The sequence below is a fragment of the Ahaetulla prasina genome, chromosome 3 (assembly GCF_028640845.1).
Source record: "Ahaetulla prasina isolate Xishuangbanna chromosome 3, ASM2864084v1, whole genome shotgun sequence".
In the NCBI taxonomy this organism is placed as follows: domain Eukaryota; kingdom Metazoa; phylum Chordata; class Lepidosauria; order Squamata; family Colubridae; genus Ahaetulla; species Ahaetulla prasina.
The window spans coordinates 167,909,648-167,931,090 of NC_080541.1; the positions used below are offsets into that span (position 1 = coordinate 167,909,648).

At 37.8% G+C, this 21,443-nt stretch overlaps 1 protein-coding gene across 1 annotated transcript; it reads left to right on the forward strand.

The window, feature by feature from the left end:
• Positions 1 to 6,543: 6,543 nt before the first annotated feature.
• On the forward strand, positions 6,544 to 19,949 carry FAM151A (family with sequence similarity 151 member A). Its single transcript, XM_058178582.1, has 7 exons — positions 6,544 to 7,028; positions 9,705 to 9,851; positions 14,963 to 15,115; positions 15,207 to 15,366; positions 16,999 to 17,223; positions 17,705 to 17,844; positions 18,254 to 19,949. The coding sequence occupies exons 1-7, from the start codon at positions 6,896 to 6,898 to the stop codon at positions 18,295 to 18,297; spliced, it is 1,002 nt and encodes a 333-aa protein (XP_058034565.1). The 5' UTR covers positions 6,544 to 6,895; the 3' UTR covers positions 18,298 to 19,949.
• The last annotated feature ends 1,494 nt before the right edge of the window (positions 19,950 to 21,443 follow it).

A 21,443-nucleotide genomic window follows, 5' to 3' on the forward strand; every position in this document is an offset into this window, starting at 1 on the left:
GTCATAATAAAAAAAAAAAGTGAAACATTCTAGTTTAATAAAAATGAACAGATAGAAATAAAACCATGCCCAAATCCATTAATCTTTTTTTTTAAAGACAAATGCTCAGAATGGGAATGGAGTCCAGCAGTGCAATGAAATATGTTTAAAAATAAAAAGGCTAACAAGGAAATAGTCTAGCTTCATAGCATTTCATCATTACTAGGAAAAAAGGTTGTACAATACACTTAACATACATGTATTTTTTCAAGGCGTAACTCAAACATTTTCCAACCCAATAAATGTTTGAGTTACGCCTTGAAAAAAGCTTTTCTCCAATGCATTGAAAAGTTGCTTGCTTGAGGAATAGCTCCTATGCTAGCATGCTTTAGCTGATTCAAATGAGATCCATTGGGATCCCATGCGCATCTCTTAAGCAGCCAGCTTTCTACAGAACAGGTACTTTTGGGCCAATGGAATTACAGGGGCAAATATTAACCTGACTTGCCTAGCGAGATTGTTATGAGTTGGATGGGAAGCACATTGCCCTATACATTGTAAGCCGCCCTGAGTCTTCGGAGAAGGGCGGGGTATAAATGTAAACAAAAAAAATAATAATAAAAAAAAATAACACCCCCCTTCAAAAAAAAAAAAACTTCAGGAGAAAAGACCAGGTATAAAGTAAACAATAACAGTAATACTGTACATAAGAATATTGGGGAATTAACCCTCATAAATGCTACCAATCAAAATGATTATGCAGGGATTCTATTTAGCAAAATTCTGTGAATGGTGTTTGGTCATTACGTAATCAAAACCTTGTCTAGAAGCATCATTAAACCCGTAAACACTGAGTCTGTGCCATGGTAAGTAACTACTACTGTTGTAGTAGCACAACATTATGCTACAACAGAATAATATAATTGGAGGTCTTCCAGTCCATCCCCCTGCTCATGCAGGAAACACTATACCATTTCAAATAAATGTTGTCCAATCTCTTCTTAAAAACTTCCAGTGTTGGAGCATTCATAACTTCTGGAGGAAAATTAACTGCTCTCATCATTAGGAAATTTTTCCTTTGTTCTAGGTTGCTTCTCTCCTTGATTAGTTTCCATCCATTGCGTCTTGTCCTGCCTTCAGGTGCTTTGGTGAATAGTTGACTCCCTCTTCTTTGTGGCAACCCCATAGATATTGGAACACTGCTATCATGTCACCCCTAGTCCTTCTTTTCATTAAACTAGACATAACCAATTCCAGACCTGACTAGATGACTCACTGGCTAAGACCCTGAGCTTGTCAATCAGAAAGGTCGGTAGTTTGGTGGTTTGAATCCCTAGAACAGGTCTCCTGTGTGAACAGTGGGTTGGACTAGATTACCTCCAAGGTCCCTTCCAACTCTGTTACTATTATTAACTGTTCTTTATACTTTTAGCTTCCAATTCCCTAATCATCTTTGTTGCTCTTCTCGGCACTCTTTCTAGAGTCTCAACATCTTTTTTACATCGTGGCGACCAAAACTGGATGCAGTATTCCAAGTCTGGTCTTACCAATGCATTATAAAGTGGTATTAATACTTCACGTGATCTTGAGCCTCTGTTAAATGCAGGCTAAGATTGCATTGACTTTTTTGGGAGCTGCAGCACATTGCTGGCTCATATTAAAGTGATTGTCCACTAGGACTCCAAGATCCCCATCACAACTATGTCACAGTGACAAAGATTGTATTATGCTAGTCCACTTCAGCAGTAAATGGAACGCTATAGGTTAACCAAATTTGGAGCGCGTTGTGGTTTTTCTCCAGATCTGGCTGCAAAAATGTGAACAAGCTGGCCACAAAGGAGTTTTCTGTACAGGTAACCCTTGACTTACAACCATTCACTTAAGGACCCTTCAAAATTACAATGGCATTGAAAAAATGACTTATGACTGTTTTTCACACTTGTGACTACTGTAGCATCCCCATAGTGACCTGATCAAAATTCAGATGCTTGGCCACTGGCTCATGGTTGTAGTGTCCCAGGGTCATGTGATCACCTTTTGCAACTTTCTGACAAGCAAAGTCAAGGAGGAAGCCAGATTCATTTTACAACTGTCTTACTAACTTAACAACTGCAGTGACTGACTTCACAACTTCGGCAAGGAAAGATGTAAAATGGGGCAAAACTCATTTAACGATTGTCTTGCTTAGCAACGAAAATGTTGGGCTCAGCTGTGATCATAAGTTGAGGACTGCCTGTATGTTTGCAGCTCAGACTAGGTAGCACCACCTATTCTTCAGCTGAATGCCTGGTCATTCATATGGTAGGGACCTGATCAGGGGTGAAATGCTCCCGGTTCGGATCAGATTGCCTGATCCAGTATTGATGGCAGTGGGTGGTTCGGAGAACCGGTAACAAAAATCTCTGCCCCCCACCCCCATGCCCAGCTGAGCTGCGTGATCATCAGAGGGTTTTTTTTAAAAAAACCTTTAAAAGCATTTTTTTCTTTGGCCGAAAAAATGCTTTTAAAAGAAAAAAAAGCCTCTGACGATCGTGCAGCTCAGCTAGGATCGTCAGAGCTTTTTAAAAGCATTTTTTCTACAACCTCTTCAGCTTTTAAAAGTAAAAAAAAAAAGTTGCCCATGCCCATCCAGTCACATTACCCCACCACCACCAAGCCACGCCCACAGAATCGGTAGTAACAAATTTTAGATTTCACCACTGGACCTAATCCAATAATGTTAATATTTCTCAATAGGAATGTTCACATTTCAAATATGATTTGGAGGAAGTGATCCAACCTTATGTGAAAAAAAACATCTTTCTTCTATTTGTCAAGGAAGCCCAACTTTTTTTTTCCTCAGATGCTTTAAAACAGCAAAGCTGGCTGAGGAACTCTGGGAGTTGAAGTCCACAAGTCTTAAAGTTCCCAGGGTTGAAGACCCCTGATTTAAATCACTGCAACTGGTTCAAGGGCAGGGTTCTTTGGAGAGCTTCCAAAAACGGAATCTGGAATCCTGTGCCTGGAAAATTTTATTACAGATCTGTGATCATTTGCAGCCATTCCTTTCTGGCAATTAGGAAGAAACACAGCAAAGGTTAATCCTTTGGCAGAACTCTTTGCTTGGGGCTTGAGAAGAAATGGTTTTTAAAGGGTTTTTAGAAAGAACAAAATACAGTAGAGCTTATCCCATCCCAATAGGTTAGCCAGAAGATGGCAGCATAAGGGAGCTTTTGAATGCCTGGCAGTGCTGATGCATGGAGGTCTAAGAAAATAAATTAAAACCAACCTGCTCAGGAGCCACCCCTTGCAGCCCATCAATCATGGATCAAGCTTCTTTTCCATTCCGTTTGATTGGGTGAAATGATGTCATTCCTCACCAGATGCAGATGCACTTCTGGTATAAATTAAGGGACTAGGTGACAGCACAGGGGAAAAAAATATGTGTTGCAGTTTGCACCTCCCTCCTTTCGCTTGGGTGCATTAGCAAAACTCACGATTACTGGATCATTAGAATAACAGAAATATTAAAAGAGCAAAGAAGACTGGGTCAGTCAGGCACAGGACTAATTATTGGATTGGTAATGGATATTAATGTGTCTCTAACAATGAGCTGCTGTTTGTATTAGGCCTTAATTCTATTGGCATGGAAATAACTTGTTCTTTGTTCCAAAGCGCTACATCTACAATTTACCTCTGATAGAGTAGAGGGAGGAAATGGAAGCAATGAAAGCTATTTCATCGTCCCTGCTGGAAAATCCCATAGCTTCCTGAAGTGTTTTCAAGTAAAAGCTGTGTTTTTCAGACATTTACCCACATTTATTGTTTTTTTTTAATAAATAACTCAAGGTGGTGAACATACCTAACATTCCTTCCTCCTCCTATTTTCCCCACAACAACAACCCTGTGAGGTGGGTTGGGCTGAGAGAAAGGGACTGGTCCAAAATCACCCAGCAGGGTTTCATGCTTAAGGCAGCATTAGAACTCAAGTCTCCTGTCATCTTAACCAAACTGGCTCCTTCTGAATTTTTTCTCCTAACAAGACCTTTTGAGTTTTAAGAAGGGAGCCAGGATTTGCATTTAATAGTATTTTTCCCTGGTTTTTTTTTTCTCATTGTGAGTCATATTTTTCTTGTTACAGGATTAAGAGAAAGGTTTGCTATGCTATACACTAGCTCTGGAATCCTCTGAGTAAAGAAAGGATGATGATGATGATATGATGATGATGATAACCACACGGAAAATCTTTTATCTTCGGATAAAATTGTGTCGGGGAAAAATATTGGACTGTAAATTGAAAACAAATCTGGCCATTCAATAGAAGTGTAGTCAGATCAGTAATGATCTGGAAAACAGTGCAGAAATGTTCGGAAAGTACAAAATAAGATACTTAATGAGAAATCATTGCTGGACAAGATGATCCACACCAAGCATGAACCGAATCATGTTCCATGGCTTTCAGTCCATTTTGGAATCCAGTTCAAGTGCAGAAACTGGTATCTGATGCCTCTTTTATATTTCTACCCGAGTCTTGTGGTCATCAATAGAAACCCAACTTAAATGTTGAAGAAGGCCAGGAGTGGCCTTTTCAGTTCTGACCCAATTGCTGTGCAATGCACATTCATTCTCCCGACTTTACATTGTGCTGCATGTGCTGTTTTAAGTCAGTTTTCTGGCTTTAGCTGCTCTTTTATTCATAATTTTGTTATGTTTTGTATTATTTACTTTCGCAGCATAACACCCTGACAACAATTCCTATGGAGCGGCGAACACATTTTGGGAGGGGAGAATAAAATAATTACAGAGTCGACTTCACAGAACATGCATAGCATGTATGCATAGCAAAGCAAAACCTGTTCTGATCTTTTCGGATATAACTGTGGGTTTAAAAATGGATCATGTCTGCTTTCAGACCAGTTCAAAATAAGTGTCATAGAATTCAGCTCTGTCTGACTGAAGGGGAAGCAGCCAGGAACTTATGAAAGGGGAAACTGAGGAAACTTTGTGCTCCTTAGGAGTTGATACTAACTTGATGGCCTATAGTCAATGAAACGGATGAAATTTGTGGGATCTTTCAAGATGCTCCTTTTTCCTGCAACCCCCTTCTGTGCTTGCAGCCTGATAGCTGGGCTACAAATTTAGTCCTTTTATAGCAATGGCACTTAGACTTAGATACCGCTTCACAGTTCTTTACCCTCTCTAAGCGGTTTACAGAGTCAGCATATTGCCGCCAACAATCTGGGTCCTCATTTTACCGATCTCGGAAGGATGGAAGGCTGAGTCAACCCTGAGCTCTGTCAGGATTGAACACCTGGAGTGAGCAGTGAATTCGACTTCTGTGCTGCATTCTAACCATGGCGCCACCATGGCGCAGAATGCTAGACCTGATTTCAAAACCGGCATAATAGATCATAGGCATGGAGAACTTCCGTGCCAGCAATATAACTTAACCCATTTATATAAGCACCTGACCCCACACTAAATATTAAGAAAAGGGGTGCTGGCATGTGATGCTTTGTGGGATGAATAATGCCAAAGAGAAACATCAGCTGCTTAACTTGTCCCATATTAAATTTACAAAGACAGGCACCAGTCACTGGCCTCATTTCTGTGTCAGAATAGGGATTAACAGCAATAAGGGCAGCACAGTTTACGTTGGCATACTTTTCTGCCAGCTCATCGACTGGAGGATAGCAATTTAATATTGTCACCTGGCCGTGGCCTAAAACACATCCTCCTCCGTAATGCTCTTGTAATTTTGCAAACTGGATCAGCTTGAGCTGGTTGCCATGGTTCTAACTTGACAACAATGAGAGCAGGCTCAGGAGTTGGCCCAGTATATCAATTGAAAGCCCATCTTCACCTTGGGATATGCAAAGCCAGACAGATTCTTAAAGGCTTTACGGAGATTTGCTAGGGTTTGCCTCCAGTCTCCTGTATGTACAGTGGGATAAATTCAATCGTTATAAGATCTGCAATCTCTGCATCTCCCAGGATACATATACATATAGCTGTAGATTAATATGTTTTTTTTAAAAAAAAATCCGGCAAGGAGAGGAAAAAATGAAGATGTGATCATATCAGCGTGATTTCTAACCTGCTAATTTAAACATGGCAAGGCTTTCTTTCTGCAAGATTTGGTGGGACCTGATATTTGCCCAGGGAGTTTTGAAAAGCTTTCTGAAGAAAGCTCTCAACCCTAACTTTCACATCCATGGCTCCAATGCCACAAATAGTTGACAGGAAAACCTTTTTTCCATTTGCAGTTGTTGGAAAGATGGACTTTACACTCAAAGCACTTGTGTTGATCGACACGGAACGAAGGAGGGACACAAATTCCATCTATAATAGGCATAACCTGAGAGACTTTTTGCAGAGTTCTTCATGAGCCGCAGAGCAGAGAAGTCATTGTTGTTTGGAGTTTCCTTATGAGAACCTGTTCTGTGTTCACACCTTCATTTTTAATTCCAGCATAATAGCTTATAATTATTAAGAAGCACATTCTGCAAGGAACTGAGTGTCTGTTAAAAAGATTATTATTATTTTTTGGGTGACCGTCCCAGATGATCAGAAGTTTTTCAGCCACGTTATAATTCTTCGAGAAAGACCTGACAAACTGACCGCATAGTGAAGTAGCATGGGAATAGTATGACAACACAAGAAATTTGTTCAAGAGAAGGTTCCACCATTAGCATTGTTCAAATAATTAAGAAGAAAATTGTAGATTTTAAAGAAGAGTTTTCGATCAAGAAAATACTCACTTGGACTGTACCCTGTTTCATTGGTTTTGGATCCTGGTTTCATCGACCAGAGTTTCTTGCCGGAACAAAATTCTTCAGAATTCTTTTCAACTTCCATTGATTTTCTTGCCTTACATTGGAAAAGAAGGTGTCATTGTTGAAACACAGATGCCAAGAAACTTTTGCAGATCAAAAATATGATGGTTTCCAAGATGGGCTCTTCCTCTGGAAGAAAAGGAAAAGTTGTTGCTTTGATCAGTACTGTGGTAGTGATTTCTGGCTGCATCGCTCTCTTAGTGTGGCTCACAGTCAGAAAACAATTTCTAGAAGGTATGAACGCCAAGCCAAGTCAAGCGCTTTTGAGCTGGGAGCCAGTGTTTTCCGTGAGCGTGTGATTGCAAGTTTAGGATTTCATATGATTATTCATATTTGGATTATTTTGATAATTGACAGCTGTGCTAGAGCTAGTTTGGTTTATTTTAAACATAACCTGACTTTTACTTTAATTCTTTATGTTCTTTATTACTGTACGCCCAGTGTTTTTTTATTATTGCAAACTGCCAGAGTCAATGGTTGATTCAGCAGGTTACAAAGGGCATTTTAAAAATTACATTTTTATAACATGTCAGCCCTCCAAAAACAATGTGAGGGAGCCATTCCAAATCTTTTCCTGACAAAATCTTGGCACATAAGAATCAGTTGTGCTACTAAAGACCAATGAAATACATATGTGTAATACTTTTACATTCTTAATTCTGTTGCAAATTATATTTAGATATGGATAAAGATAAAATAATTGTAACTTTGGCATGGTATATCATTTGTTTTCAAGAACTCGGTTGGGGATCCCCCCCCCCCGCCATTTAATCTCTTACATGTTTCATTTATTTTTTTTTCTAATGCTGGTATTACAGATTTATGCTTTTATTTTTAATTCCACCATTTTTATTAACTATTGAGTTATTTTAATTTGCATCTTGTTCAGAGCCTGTGTGAGTTTCCTATTTTACAGAATATTTTGGCTAGCAGATGATTATAAAAAAGAATTCTGTAGGATACAAATGCTTGCCCATTGTGTATTGGACTGAGCTTTTGGTATAATGAAAGATACCATTTAACTTTAGCTCTGCAGTAAAATATTCCTACAAGGTGATGGTTTAAAAGTATGCCCCAATGAGACAAAAAAGGCTTATTTCAGTTTACTGGTATGGCCTCATAGAATCTTTCCTAGAGTTGAATTCATGAAGAAAATGACCTGAAACTATAGAAAGTGCCTATTGGTAGAATATACAGACAAACTCAGCTACCAACAATGGAGAAAGATACACAATATTAAAGTGATTCCAGATGAAAGGGTCCCTTCAGAGGATACCTGAACAATTCCATCATTTCCTCCTTTAAATATTTTTATCTGGAAACAAAAATAAGGAGAAAAAGCTGTAGGAAAACATTAGAGGATTTCAAAGAAGGACATAACCATCTGTATCCAATAACATCTTGCAAGTAAAGCAAAGTGATTGCACGCAGACATCTTACTAAGCTATAACCTTCTATCTGAGTTCCTACTGTTCTTTCTCAGTCAGTCCAGTTTGCATAGCTCTTTGGGCTACATAGCACTTCGGGCTCTGAATCTTTGCAATCTGAGTACAGAAGAAACTATGGTACATCCAAGTCTTATGAAGCCAACATTAGAATTCAAACATAGAGTCCCCTTAAGCCAGGTAATATTCTCATTATTATCCCAGCTTTGTAATTTCTTCATGTATTTGAAATACACACGACTAAATGTAGGCTCCAGAAATATACCTGATATAGATCTTGATAGAATCAAGATCACGTGAAGTGTTAGTGCCACTTTATAATGCCTTGGTAAGGCCACACTTGGAATACTGCATTCAGTTTTGGTCGCCGCGATGTAAAAAAGATGTTGAGACTCTAGAAAGAGTGCAGAGAAGAGCAACAAAGATGATTAGGGGACTGGAGGCTAAAACATATGAAGAACAGTTGCATGAACTGGGTATGTCTAGTTTAATAAAAAGAAGGACTAGGAGAGACATGATAGCAGTGTTCCAATATCTCAGGGGTTGCCACAAAGAAGAGGGAGTCGGGCTGTTCTCCAAAGCACCTGAGGGTAGAACAAGAAGCAATGGGTGGAAACTGATCAAGGAAAGAAGCAACTTAGAACTAAGGAGAAATTTCCTGACAGTTAGAACAATTAATAAGTGGAACGACTTGCCTTCAGAAGTTGTGAATGCTCCAACACTGGAATTTTTTAAGAAAATGTTGGATAACCATCTGTCTGAGATAGTGTAGGGTTTCCTGCCTGGGCAGGAGGTTGGACTAGAAGGCCTCCAAGGTCCCTTCCAACTCTGTGGTTGCTGTTGTTGTTGTTGTTATTATTATTATTATTATTATTACCTTACATAGGAAGAAAAAGTGTATTTTTTCCTGACTGAAGAGAATTAAATGCGTTCCTATAATAAAGATAAGAAACAACAGGTAGCCCTCAACTTACAACTGAGCCCAAAACTTCTGTTGCTAAGTGGGACAGTTGTTAAGTGAGTTTTGCCCCATTTTACGACCTTTTTCGCCATAGTTATTAAGCGAATCACGGCAGTTGTTAAAGTAGTATCACGGTTGTTAAGTACATCTGGCTTCCCCATTGATTTTGCTTGTCAGAAGGGTACAAAAAGCGATCACATGACCTCAGGAAACTGCAACCATCATAAATATGAGCCAGTTGCTAAGAGTCCAAATTTTGATCATGGGGATGCTGCAAGGGTCATAAGTGTGAAAAACAGTCATAAGTCACCGTCTTCAGTGCCGTTGTAACTTTGAATGGTCACTAAACAAAAAGTTGTAAGTCAAGGACTACCTATAGATCCCAAATATTGACGATACCCCAAAGGTGGTAATGTTCCTTAAATGTTCTTTATCTTCATCTAGATATTAAGTGTGAATTGAGCATATTTATTTTTTGTACAATGTCCTGATTGAATCTTTCAGACATGGAACCAAGGCCCTCCTTTTATTCAGGCGGAAACGTGTTAGATTATTTGCTTAATCTGAAGAGAATTGACAGAAAAGATGGATTGTTGGTCACCTGGTATCATGCTGCAAATAGTAAGAGTGACATGGAAGAGGCCTTAAAAGGTAAGATCTGTGTTTTCTTTCTAATTTGTAGCAAACAACATGATGATCAAAAGTAAATCCCAGTGAGATACCTTCCCAGAGGTGGGTTTCAGCAGGTTCTAACCAGTTCTGGAGAACTGGTAGCGGAAATTTTGAGTAGTTCGAGGAACCGGTAATAAAAATTCTGACTGGCCCCGCCCCTATCTATTTTCTGCCTCCCGAGTCCCAGCTGATCGGGAGGAAATGGAGATTTTGCAGTAACCTTCCCCTGGATTGGGGAGGGAATGGAGAGTTTACAGTATCCTTCACCTGGAGTGGGATGGGAATGGAGATTTTACAGTATCCTTTCCCTGCCAAGCCCACCAAGCTATGCCATGGCCACCATGCCATGGCCACCATGCCATGGCCACCAAGCCATGCCACACCCACCAAGCCACACCCACAGAACCGGTAGTAAAAAAAATTGAAATCCACCACTGTCTCTTCCTAAATACATACTAAAGTATATGAATATAAATTTGCAGCCTAGATGTACCAGAGTAAAGAGAGAGCATCAGTCTTTCTATTTTGGGACTAAAAACATCCTGAATTCTAAATTTGTTTTCAAAACAAGCAGCATCACACAAAAAGGTCTCGCTGCAGAAAAATATATCTTGTGACCAGAATAAATCCTGTAAATTTTGCTCATTTTTTTCCCCATTTTATATTATAATTGGCCAGATTTTGTTCATGGCTGTTTTCACTGCATTTAAAGCGACTGCTATGCCAACAGTGCTGCCACAGAGGTGAGCAGACAAGATGCCACAATTAGAAACTCCCTGATGCTCCTCAAATTTCTTTCTCTGATGTCTTGTCTGTCTATTTCCCAGTCACTCCACTGCACATCTCTCCCCAAACACAATGATCTTTCCAACCTTCCATTAGTTCTACACACCTAACCTTTTCTTAGCAATTCCATCTTTTCCCATAGCTACTCCAGTTCTTATTTTTGTTCCCTTTATCCTTAACTACCTTTTCCCCAGCCACTCCTAATGTAGCATTTCCTTCTGCCTAACAACCAACCTGCCATTTAGTGTCTCCTCTTTAATCTGTTATTGGTTGGGTTCTAATAGAAGTGGTGAGGAGGCAATTATGTATACAGCAACTGGAATACATTCCAAATTGTGGCATCGCATTTAAGGTGCTAGGAGCCGGAAATCCTGATACATAAAACAGATAGGCAACCTTGGGTGAATTTAATTTTTTTTAGCCCTAATCAGTGTCGGGTTCTGTGTCAAACGCCAACCCAACAGATAAACAAACCTTTTTAGTGCATCATTCATTGATAAGTTTCATTGCAAGAATTATGAGGGTGGTGCAAAAATAAGTACTGTAGAGCAGCGGTCACCAACTGGTGGTCCGTGAACCACTGGTGGTCCATGAAAATTTTTTGGTGGTCCACAGAAAAATTATTTGCAGTTTTTTATATTGCACCAAATCGGGGGTCCTCAAACTATGGCCCCTGGGATGGATACGTGCAATGAACATTTGTGTTGCTGCAGAGAGTCTTCCCCTTTGTGGTCTTTTTGTGTGGGTCAGAGGGGGGCAGAAATTCTGACTTGGGGTCTGCTTCAGCCTCCTGGTTTGGGGCTTTGGACAAAGGCTGGAGGGAAACACTACTGGTGGCGAAGAGCTGGAGGGCCTCATTCCAGTGGGACTACATCATGGCCTGGAACTGGCTGACCATCTCAGCTTGGTGAGCCTCCAGGCGCCGGTACCTGGTCTTGCACTCCCACAGGTCTTCCTTCTGCTTGGAAAGCCTATGCTTGTAGTCCTCAGTGAGGTGCTTCTGCTGAGCCTCCTTCTCGATCAGATCCAATTTGAACTGAGCTGTTTTGCCAACTCTTTCTCGTGGTGGCTGCTTAACTCCAACAACTGCTTCCTGTTGGGGGCCTAAGGAGCCCAGGTGGGTAGTTGAAGGGTGGCTTGCAGGGAGGGGTGAGTAGAGGCTGGTGGGGCGCCCCTCGACGTGACATCGAGTTGGTCCCACCCACCCAGTCACATGACCACCTAGCCGTGCCCACCCAGCCGGTCATTAGGCAGACCATATTAGTGGTCCATGGGATTTAAAATTATGAATTTAGTGGTCCCTGAGGTCGGAAAGGTTGGTGACCCCTGCTGTAGAGCTCAAGCATTGGATTAAATGCTAAGAAAAATAATAGCAGCAACAATTTATTGTACATCAAACGGTAGACTGAGTTGGCAGTCTTCCTTGTCCTACTCTTCCTTTAAGCAGGCTGTCCAATTTTGTTTCCCCTCTAAAAGTGAAGTGGTACATGGTCAATTATTTCTGCATAATTTTTTTTTTTTGCAAAATTGCTCCAGGGATGAGGAGAAGGCTAGCAAGTGATGTCACGTACGTGTAAAACATTTCCAAAAGTTGCAGTACTTTTTATATGAAAGAAGGGTAGACTTACAACATGTTGCTAAACTTGTCCCATTGCTCTGTGGTTAGATATTTGTCTTTGTCCTTCCTGATTTACAGAGCTGTTGAATGTAGCTCAAACTATCACTTCTATACTGAAGCCTTGCTTTTCAATTTATATTAATGAATCAAAATGAAGAAGGCCACAGAAAGTGTAGAGACATTATCCCGAAGCCTCTATTACTCTTAGTATGAAAGAGTAATAACATATTAGCTATAATTGCTTCTGATTGTAGTGGAAATAGATTATAAAAGAACTGGGAGTGCCTCACTCACCATCAAATAACATGCCTGTGTGAACAGGTTAGTAGCACTAAGTAAGCAAGCTGTTGTAACTGGTTCTACTTGCTTCCTGAAAAACAAATGCCATTTCTTTTGTCTATTTGAAAAAAGAATCCAACACTTTGAATTTTTAGACCTTGGTAACACAAATAAAGTTTATTTAATAGGCAAAATGCTTGCAATATTTTGTAAATTTATTTCAATGAGAAACAAACCATTTTAAAAAAACATCCTGGTCTAATTTTAGTTTTATAGATAAAAACTGAACATTTCTTTAAATCACCAAGAAGTGGATTATAAATTATAAATTCTGCTAAACTTTCCATGAACCACATCATTCTTTGCGGTTAGTAAAGACCTTGAAATCTTGCCCTGATGAGGAAAAAGATGACTTAAACTGGAATGATAATGATAAGTGATTTTAGTTGTACTCTACAAACCTCTAGCATGCAAAACACTGCATTTTGTATGGAATTGCCTGAAATGACTTACCACCTTGTCATAGTTATATGAGGAGAATGGACAGGAGGGTAGAATCCTATGCCTTGTTTATCAAATTTATGTAGAAGCCTTTTGAAGCACATCAAACACTTATTTGGGTAGGAGGAAAATCACATATTTTATGAAGCATGGACGAATTTATGGGGGACAGGAACAATTGAAATTTCCTATTCGTATAATAGACATGGTACAAAGTGTTCTTCAGATGATGATTACTTAACAAGATTACAGAGATGCCCAATTAGAGGAATCAAAAATGCAAGCAGAAAATTAATATAATTTTACCTACTTAGGAAATTACTGGAGTTTAAAACTGTACTATGTACTTTTTAGAATGGATTTAGAATGAAAACACTTGTCAAAGCATGTGTCTGGTATATAATTTTTAAACAGTCATACTTCCATAATTTGGCTACCCCCCCCCTCCCAAATCCTTTGGACAGCAGATGGAAAAGTGTTAGAAATTCTGTTTTATATAAAGCACCACATAGAGAACCACATAGAGACTGCACAAAAAGTCCAGTCACTATGTGCTTTATGTATATTACTGTAACAGGAAAACAGGAAACTCTACTTAGAACTAAAGAACATAGAGTATATATCTTAGATCCAAACTTGTATATACTGCCATCTATTGGCTGAATACTACTGTAATTGTTGCATAGAAATACATTCCAACAATGAATTCCAACAAAAAGTTATATAAAACAAGCCAAACATGTTTCCCAGAAGGACTATAATTCCAAATATTTCTAATCATTGACTATTTTGGTTGAAGATGATAGTTATTATTAGTTCACCTAGGAACACTGAAAAATTAAATATTGGTTTTAAAAAATAGGAAGTTATTCACTCTGGGGAATAAGGAGAGGTAATAAATGATCATATTATTGGAAAGAGATCATGATAATTCGTTTAAACATAGTGATCAGGTCTCAGAATGGTGGGTTGTGTAGCAAAAGTAGCCAAGTAGCATGGGCTATCTTCACATCTTGTTTATTCTATGCATCTGCCAGTCACTTTATTTTAGAAAATTGTGCCATCTTATTGCCTCGTGTGCTTAATTTTTTAATTTTAAAAATAGCCAAAAATAAAAGTTGAAAGAGAAGCATAGACTTTATACAGTATCTATGGACACATCAGAAGTTACCTTACACTGAATTCGTCATTGACTTATCTAACTCATTAATGGATAGATGTTCTCAATAGTTTTTCCAGCTCTATGTGGTGATGCTAATAACCGAACATGAGATTTGATATGCCAAAATCAGCTTGCGATTTCTCAAAAGCCCCTCACAAAAAAAAAGTTTACTGTCTCTGTCTCTCTCACTTGCTCAATGTTTGAGAATATCCTTTGAATTTCTCTTGGTAATGTTTCTGAGCTTATTTATTGTTGGAAGTGGCTGAGAATTAGCCCACATTTCCAATATGAAAAAGACTATTGGAAAAGTGCTGTTATTGTGATATCCCTTGGATTTCAATTGAAGTATGGAAGCCAGGAACGCTACAGATTATTGGAGGGCCGATGGTAGAATGTGATGACTTATTGGACAAAATTGTAACTTAAGTAAGTATAAAATTAGCAGATATCATTTGTGAGAATTTGAGTTTGTTCTCCTCCCTTGAAAAATTTTTTTCAAAGCAAATACTCTTTCAGGGAATCCTATAAACGTTCTGAGCTGCATGTTAACAAAAATTACAGATGATTTTCTGCATAGCACTACTTTAATTCTTGTTCCCATCCTTTCCCAGGTCCTCAAATTTGAAATACGTCCTTGATAATTTTTATGAATGTAAGTTGCTCCACTGTGCCTATGGAATTTCCATGAAAGGCCTCCCTTCATTTTTCAATGTTCTCTCTTTCTCTCGTTCTCTCTGAGGACAGCTGATGTCATGGCGCTAGAATCTGATGTCACCCTTGAAGGATACAATACACCCAATGAGACAGAGACACCGATTATGGCCCACCCGCCTATCATCTACAGTGACAATACGCTTCAGGATTGGCTGACGACAGTGCTCAGGTTATCTGATAAAGGTATAACACTGCAATAAAAAGGAGACATCCATTGGAATGAATGGGGAAGCGAAATAAAGCTTTCTCAAGAATTTCTTGTTCTTGCCAATAGTGATCAAGCTGGATTTCAAAAACATCAAGACAGTGGGCCCATCACTGGATATCTTACTAAAAGCATCTTCTGAGTTGAATGTCAACCGACCGGTTTGGCTAAATGCAGATATTCTGAAAGGCCCAAATGTCCCTATTAATATTGCAGTTAATGCAAGCCAGTGAGTAAAACAAACTTCTCTTATATTTATATAAAAGTATGTATTACACTACTTATTTCCAAGGACCATAGAAAGCCACTTTAAGCCAAGACAAACTATTGGTTCAGTGACCTCAATTCTGTCTATAGTAGCCTTTTTTTAATTGTTGCCTTTTGGATCTTTAGCTGGAGTTGAGGCATAACCCAAATATTTGATAGCATGTTTAAAAATAGTTGGCTAATGTAGGTTTGAATGGCAGTAATCTATGATGATAAACCAGAACTGAATCTATGATTTTTCATCCCTGACCTATGACACCTCCTTTCCTGATGCTATATATTAAGGAAAATATTCTTTTATAAGAGGCGTTAACTTTTATTGTTGTAGCCCTTAGTTAAGATAAGAAGCAGATTACTGTGTTTATATCTGATGAGTAACAAGATAACAAACTTAATCTATAATGAAGTTTTACTAAAGATCTGAGATAGCAGATTAGCAGTTTTGATTAGAAGTTTACATGTGCCAGCATGTACCAGACACTTTGGCTGCCACGGTCAGAAAGTCACGTGAGATTCCCACAAACCACATGCCAAGTCTGTCTTCCCCAAATGAAATTGTGGATTTATCATGTGAGTAACATGTCCCTGCATACTGATAAACTTTCTATAGTGCTTTCTAGATTTTGGCTAGGAAGATGTCAATTCAAGTCCACACCTTGCCAATAGAAACTCACTTGGAACCAGACTGAGTTTCTGATATCAAACGTTATTTCTAAATCAAATTGTCCAATGGACATACATAAAATCATACCTAGTCATAAAAGAAATATGAATAAAAGATTAGAGATTAATAAATTAGGGTAAAAGTAAATGAGAGAGAAGACCAAAAAGGAATAGAAACCTAGATGACACCTGTGTAAATGGAAAAGGCGGAAGGAGGAGGAAAAAGGAAAAAATGTTACTATATAAATGTACATTTATGATGATATGTGTGAAATCAGTAAAACTGAAAAGAAATTGAAAAGAAAGTGTATATAAATAGAAAATCGGGGTTGCTCGGATACTACTTTGGAAAATATTGAATTGAAAATGAATACAACAATGGAGAGAGAATGGAAGGAGGAGTAGAGGGATAGATAGGATGGAAGAAGAGAAAAAGGAGAGAGAAACAGAAGAAAGGGAAAAGGAGAGGAAGAAAGGGAGGGGAAATAAGAGTAGGAGAGGAGGTTAGAAAGGGAGGAAAAGGGGAGGAGTGGGGGAAAGGAAAGGGAAGGAGTGGAGAGGATGGGAAGGAGAGGAGGAAAGAAGAAAGTAGAAGAGGATAGAAGAAGGGAGGGAAGGGAAAGAGAGGAGAGGTAGAAGAAGGATTGTTGTAAAATAAGGGAGATGGAATGGTAGAAGAGCAACTCCGAATATACTCAAATTTTTTAGGATGAAGAATGAACTAATATGAAAGTTAAAAGAGAATATGTATGATTAAAAATGGATAAGAGACTGTACATTTAAGACATGTTTATGAGAAATAAAAATAAAAATTTTAATTTAAAAAAAAATTAAATCATACCTAGTCCAGTATGGAAAAGACTTAGAATGGATTTCTTCTTTTAATGCGTATGGAACTGTGACTACATGGTTGTTACTGATTGCTTCTTAGATTCCTGACTCTCATTCAGGAGAAGTTTCCAAACTGCACTCTTTCTCCAGGATGGACAACCCTCTATTTATCTCTCTTTCCAAACAAAACCTATACGCGGAGTATGGTGGAGGAAATGCATTCCCTTGTGGGAAACCTGCCTCAGCAAATTACCTTCCCTGTAAGAGCTGTCATGGTAAAACCAGCCTGGACTCATCTGAGTTGGCTTCTGAGTCAATCCAAAAGGTGAGAGTTGGATAGCACGGTTGTATCTTGATGTATTCAAACCAGCCTCCCTCCCTCATGTCTGTGCTTTATGAGTAATGAAAGAATGGTTCCAGGAATTCTCAGCCAAGTGACCAAACTGGGTGCGAGTTTTGGAATTGGTGATCCCATCACATCTAGTTTGAAAGGGCTCATTCAGAATTGATTTCTCTGGATATTTGGAGAAGAATAAAGAATAAATCAGAATTGGCAGAACAAACCATTATTGCTTTCTCATCTGCAAGAGTGACTATAGTTTGTTCAACAAATCATGTTTAAATCAAAGTGTGTGTCTGTGTGTGTATGAGAGAAAGAGAGTGGGAAGAAGGGAGGGAGGGAGAGAGAGAGAGAGAGAGAGAGAGAGAGAGAGAGAGAGAGAGAGAGGGCAGCAAGTATCTAAGTTCTGCCTTTGGTATCACAGTCTGAAAATCTCTGTCAAGGCCCAAATATTTTCTGTTTCTAGATACAGTCTGACTTTGTGGCAAGGGAAGAATGATCCAGTTACTGTGGAAGATCTCCTGTTTATTCGAAACAACAGCAAACCTGAACAAATCTATTATGACCTTTATGAACCTATTTTGTCTCAATTCAAAAAATTGGCACGTGAGTACAATTGTGCTTCTTTAATAGCAAGCTTCAATGTTTCCAACAAGATAAGAGCATCTGATTAGACAGCACGAAGTTATCTGCATTTCAGATAATCGAAAAGTATTACTCATTTTCCCTTTTCCAGGCAGTTGATAAAAGAAGTTTTGCACTAATATATATATATATATATTCCAGGAATCTAATAAGAGAAGTGTTTAAAAATATTATTTTTTAACTTTAAGTAATAAGTGATATAATCAGAATATTTGGGATGACTTCAGTGGGCTAATGATTCAGTCACAAAACTGTACATCAGAGAAATCAAACTTTAACAGGTATGGTTAATTTATTTTGATTTATTTTGATGTGGTTGATTTATTTTTCTTTCTTTCTTTTCTTTTTCTTTTTTTCTATAACTTCAAAGTCTCTCAACCAGAGTCAAGTCCAAAAAAAGGATGGAGAAATTAAATGAAAAATTTTGGAAAAAAGAATGGAGCCAATTAATGTACTGCTAATTTACAACACAGGGAATGTTTGACAATTTAAAATGGACTTTTTGGATTTTGGAAGATACAGACATTGGAGGCAACTTTATTACATGGATTCAATTAATATATACTTCACAAATGGTACAAATAAATATGAAGGGGGATTGATCAAGCCTTGTCAAATACAAAAAAGGATTGAGACAGAAAAGCTCATTTTTTGCATAGTTATTCATTCTGGGTCTTGATGTTTCAAATAGAGCTAAAAGACAAGATGACAAAATTATTGGAGTGAAAGTTTTAAAAAAGGAGTTTATAAATTAAGGGCATTTGCTGCTGATTTGATTTTAATTTTGGGGAACCGTATAAAAGGGACAGATGTATTAATGTAAAAATCTTGGAATTTGGTGCATTGGCTGGATTTAAAATTGATGAAAAAATGAAGATGTTGACAAAGAACATAAAGATGGAAGAGCAAAAAGAATTAATTATAAAAGCTAGATTTCAGATTGAGGAAAAAAGGGAACTATTTGGGTATTACTATTACTACCATGACTTGTAAGTTATTTCAAAATAAAATATGGAATGAAATTAAATAGGATTTATTAATGTGAGAAAAATGACAGATATCACTTTTGGGAAGAACTTCTTTGTTAGCTAGAATGTTATTCTTATTTCAGACAATACCTATTTTGATAACTGATATACCATTTGAACAGCGCAAAAGACATATCCAGGTTTAGAAGGCAGGAGAAAAAACCCTCAAAGATTAAATGTAAGTTTCTCCAACATGCAAAGGAGACAAGAGGATTGAATTACCTGATTTTAAATGGTACTTTCCTGTCTGCAGTTTGGTTTGGATGAAGGAATGACTGGTGTTAAGAAATAAGAGACTTTTAGATTTAGAAGATTTAGATAATCATCTTAGGGTATGATAAAGTAAATCTAGATTTTAAAAATCATTATATTAGGAATATAATACTAGGAACATGGAATAGATACAAACCTTTGAAGACCTCAACTCAAGAAGTGTTTTATAGATAGGAAACACCAGGCAAAGATAAATGGTTAACATGTAAAGACTTCCTAGCACAGGAGAAAGGGGAGCTTAAGTTGAAACCAAGAGAACAATTGACTGCAGAGGAGTTTAGTTTTCTTAATATGCAAATGAAGGACAAGATGTAATATAGATTTAAAAAACCTACCAGGAATAGAATATGATACAATGAAATTTGAAAATGAATTACATGATTGCTAAAATGTGTGACCTTTTGTTGAGATTTGAAAAAAAGAGGAAGAGCAAATTAAAAGAATGTATGTTAAAAATGGCTCAAGAATTTTGGTGATAATATTCAGATGGATCAATGGAATAGAATGTGGTTAAAAGCAATAACAATAGCGTTTAGACTTACTGTATATACTGCGTTATAGTGCTTTACAGCGTCTCGAAGCGGTTTACAGAGTCAGCTTCTTGCCCGCAACAATCTGAGTCCTCCTTTTACCCACCTTGGAAGGATGGAAGGCTGAGTCAACCTTGAGCCTGGTGAGATCTGAACCACCAAATTTTAGGCACCCGACAGTCAGCAGAAGTAGCCTGCAGTACTGCACTCTAACCACTGCGCCGGCAAAGCCTGAAAATCACATCGTCTTACAATTTGGATAAGTCTTTTTAAAAATGGTATACTATTGGTGTATGACATCAGAGAAATTGTCTAAGATGTGTAAAAGTACATCTAATCATCATTGGAAATATGAAAAACATGAAAGGATATTTTATGATATATGATGGACTTGTGAAAAAGCAAGAAAATGTTTGATATACATATGGTAATTCAGGAAGTTCTAAAAATTAAATTTCAGATAAAAGCAGAACTTTTCTGATTAGGATTTATGGACAGTCCACTGAAAAAAATCTCATGAACAATTAGTTTTATATATAACTGTGGTGAGGCTATTATAGGCACAAAGATGGAAAACTATGGAAACATCAGTAAAGGAGGAATGGGTAGTGAAGATACCTGAGTTTGCAGAAATTGCTAAATTGATTTGTTGTGATTAAGTAGGGAATTAAAACCACTTTTTTAAAAAAAATTGGAAACCTTTTATGGATGTTTGGCTGAAAATGAATAAAAATCTAGTGGTGATTTGGGGATTTACTGATTAAAAAGTATTTAAAAGATTTGTGTTTCTAAATGCTGCAAAGAAGATCAAAGTCGCCTTTTTCTTTCTTTTTTGTTTTCTTTCACTTTTTCCATTACCCTTTCTTTTCTTTTCTTTTTCTACTTTGTCTTCTATGTTTTTGCAATTTTAAAAATCTTTGTAAGATATTCTTTCAATAAAGCTATATTTTTAAAAAGGAAAAAACACAAGGAATGGGAAGTTGTATAGATTTTTATTTTAGTTACCAAAGATTAGAAGACAATACCACTGCTTTAAACCTGGTTGGCAGAATTACACAGAAGACCCGATGAAAGGTAATACAGCAGCTTTGCCATCTGGGTAATATAGTGCAAAGTCTATCAATAGACTGCAATTTATTTTCTAACTATGAGTTTTACATGAGCATCCTGCTAGTTTCCATTTGTAACTAGGATAACACTACATGTAAAAAGGACATAATGTACCTCAGCAGTGCTAGTGAATGTTTAAACTTCCCATTAAGAGTTCTTACGACCATGAGGAATTTTAGTAGAGTTCATTTGTTCACCCCAGAATGGAAAGCCCATCTGTCTTTTGTTTAGAAACTCATCCATTTCCCTACTGACTCTTGAAATAGCCAGATTTGTTTAAAATTACACAGGCTGATGTAATCTGATAGTTAAGAGAAAAGCCTAAAAACTCCACTTCCAGACATCACTTAACTATGAGTTTATTATACAGCCATAAGCCAAGGAGTCATAAGATCAGTACTCACTTATAAGATGGGGAAAACACCAGCACTATTTCTGAATCTCCCCTAATGTCACCTATGCGAACACTGTAATGGGTTTTATAAAAAGTACTAACAGTACATCTTGGAAACGGGCAGATAATTTTGTGCATGCCGATTCAGAGGTTCCCAGATTATTGAACCAAACTGTACGAAGGCTGAGTCATCCAATTGACTAGCGAGGTGAAGATAAAGTTCAG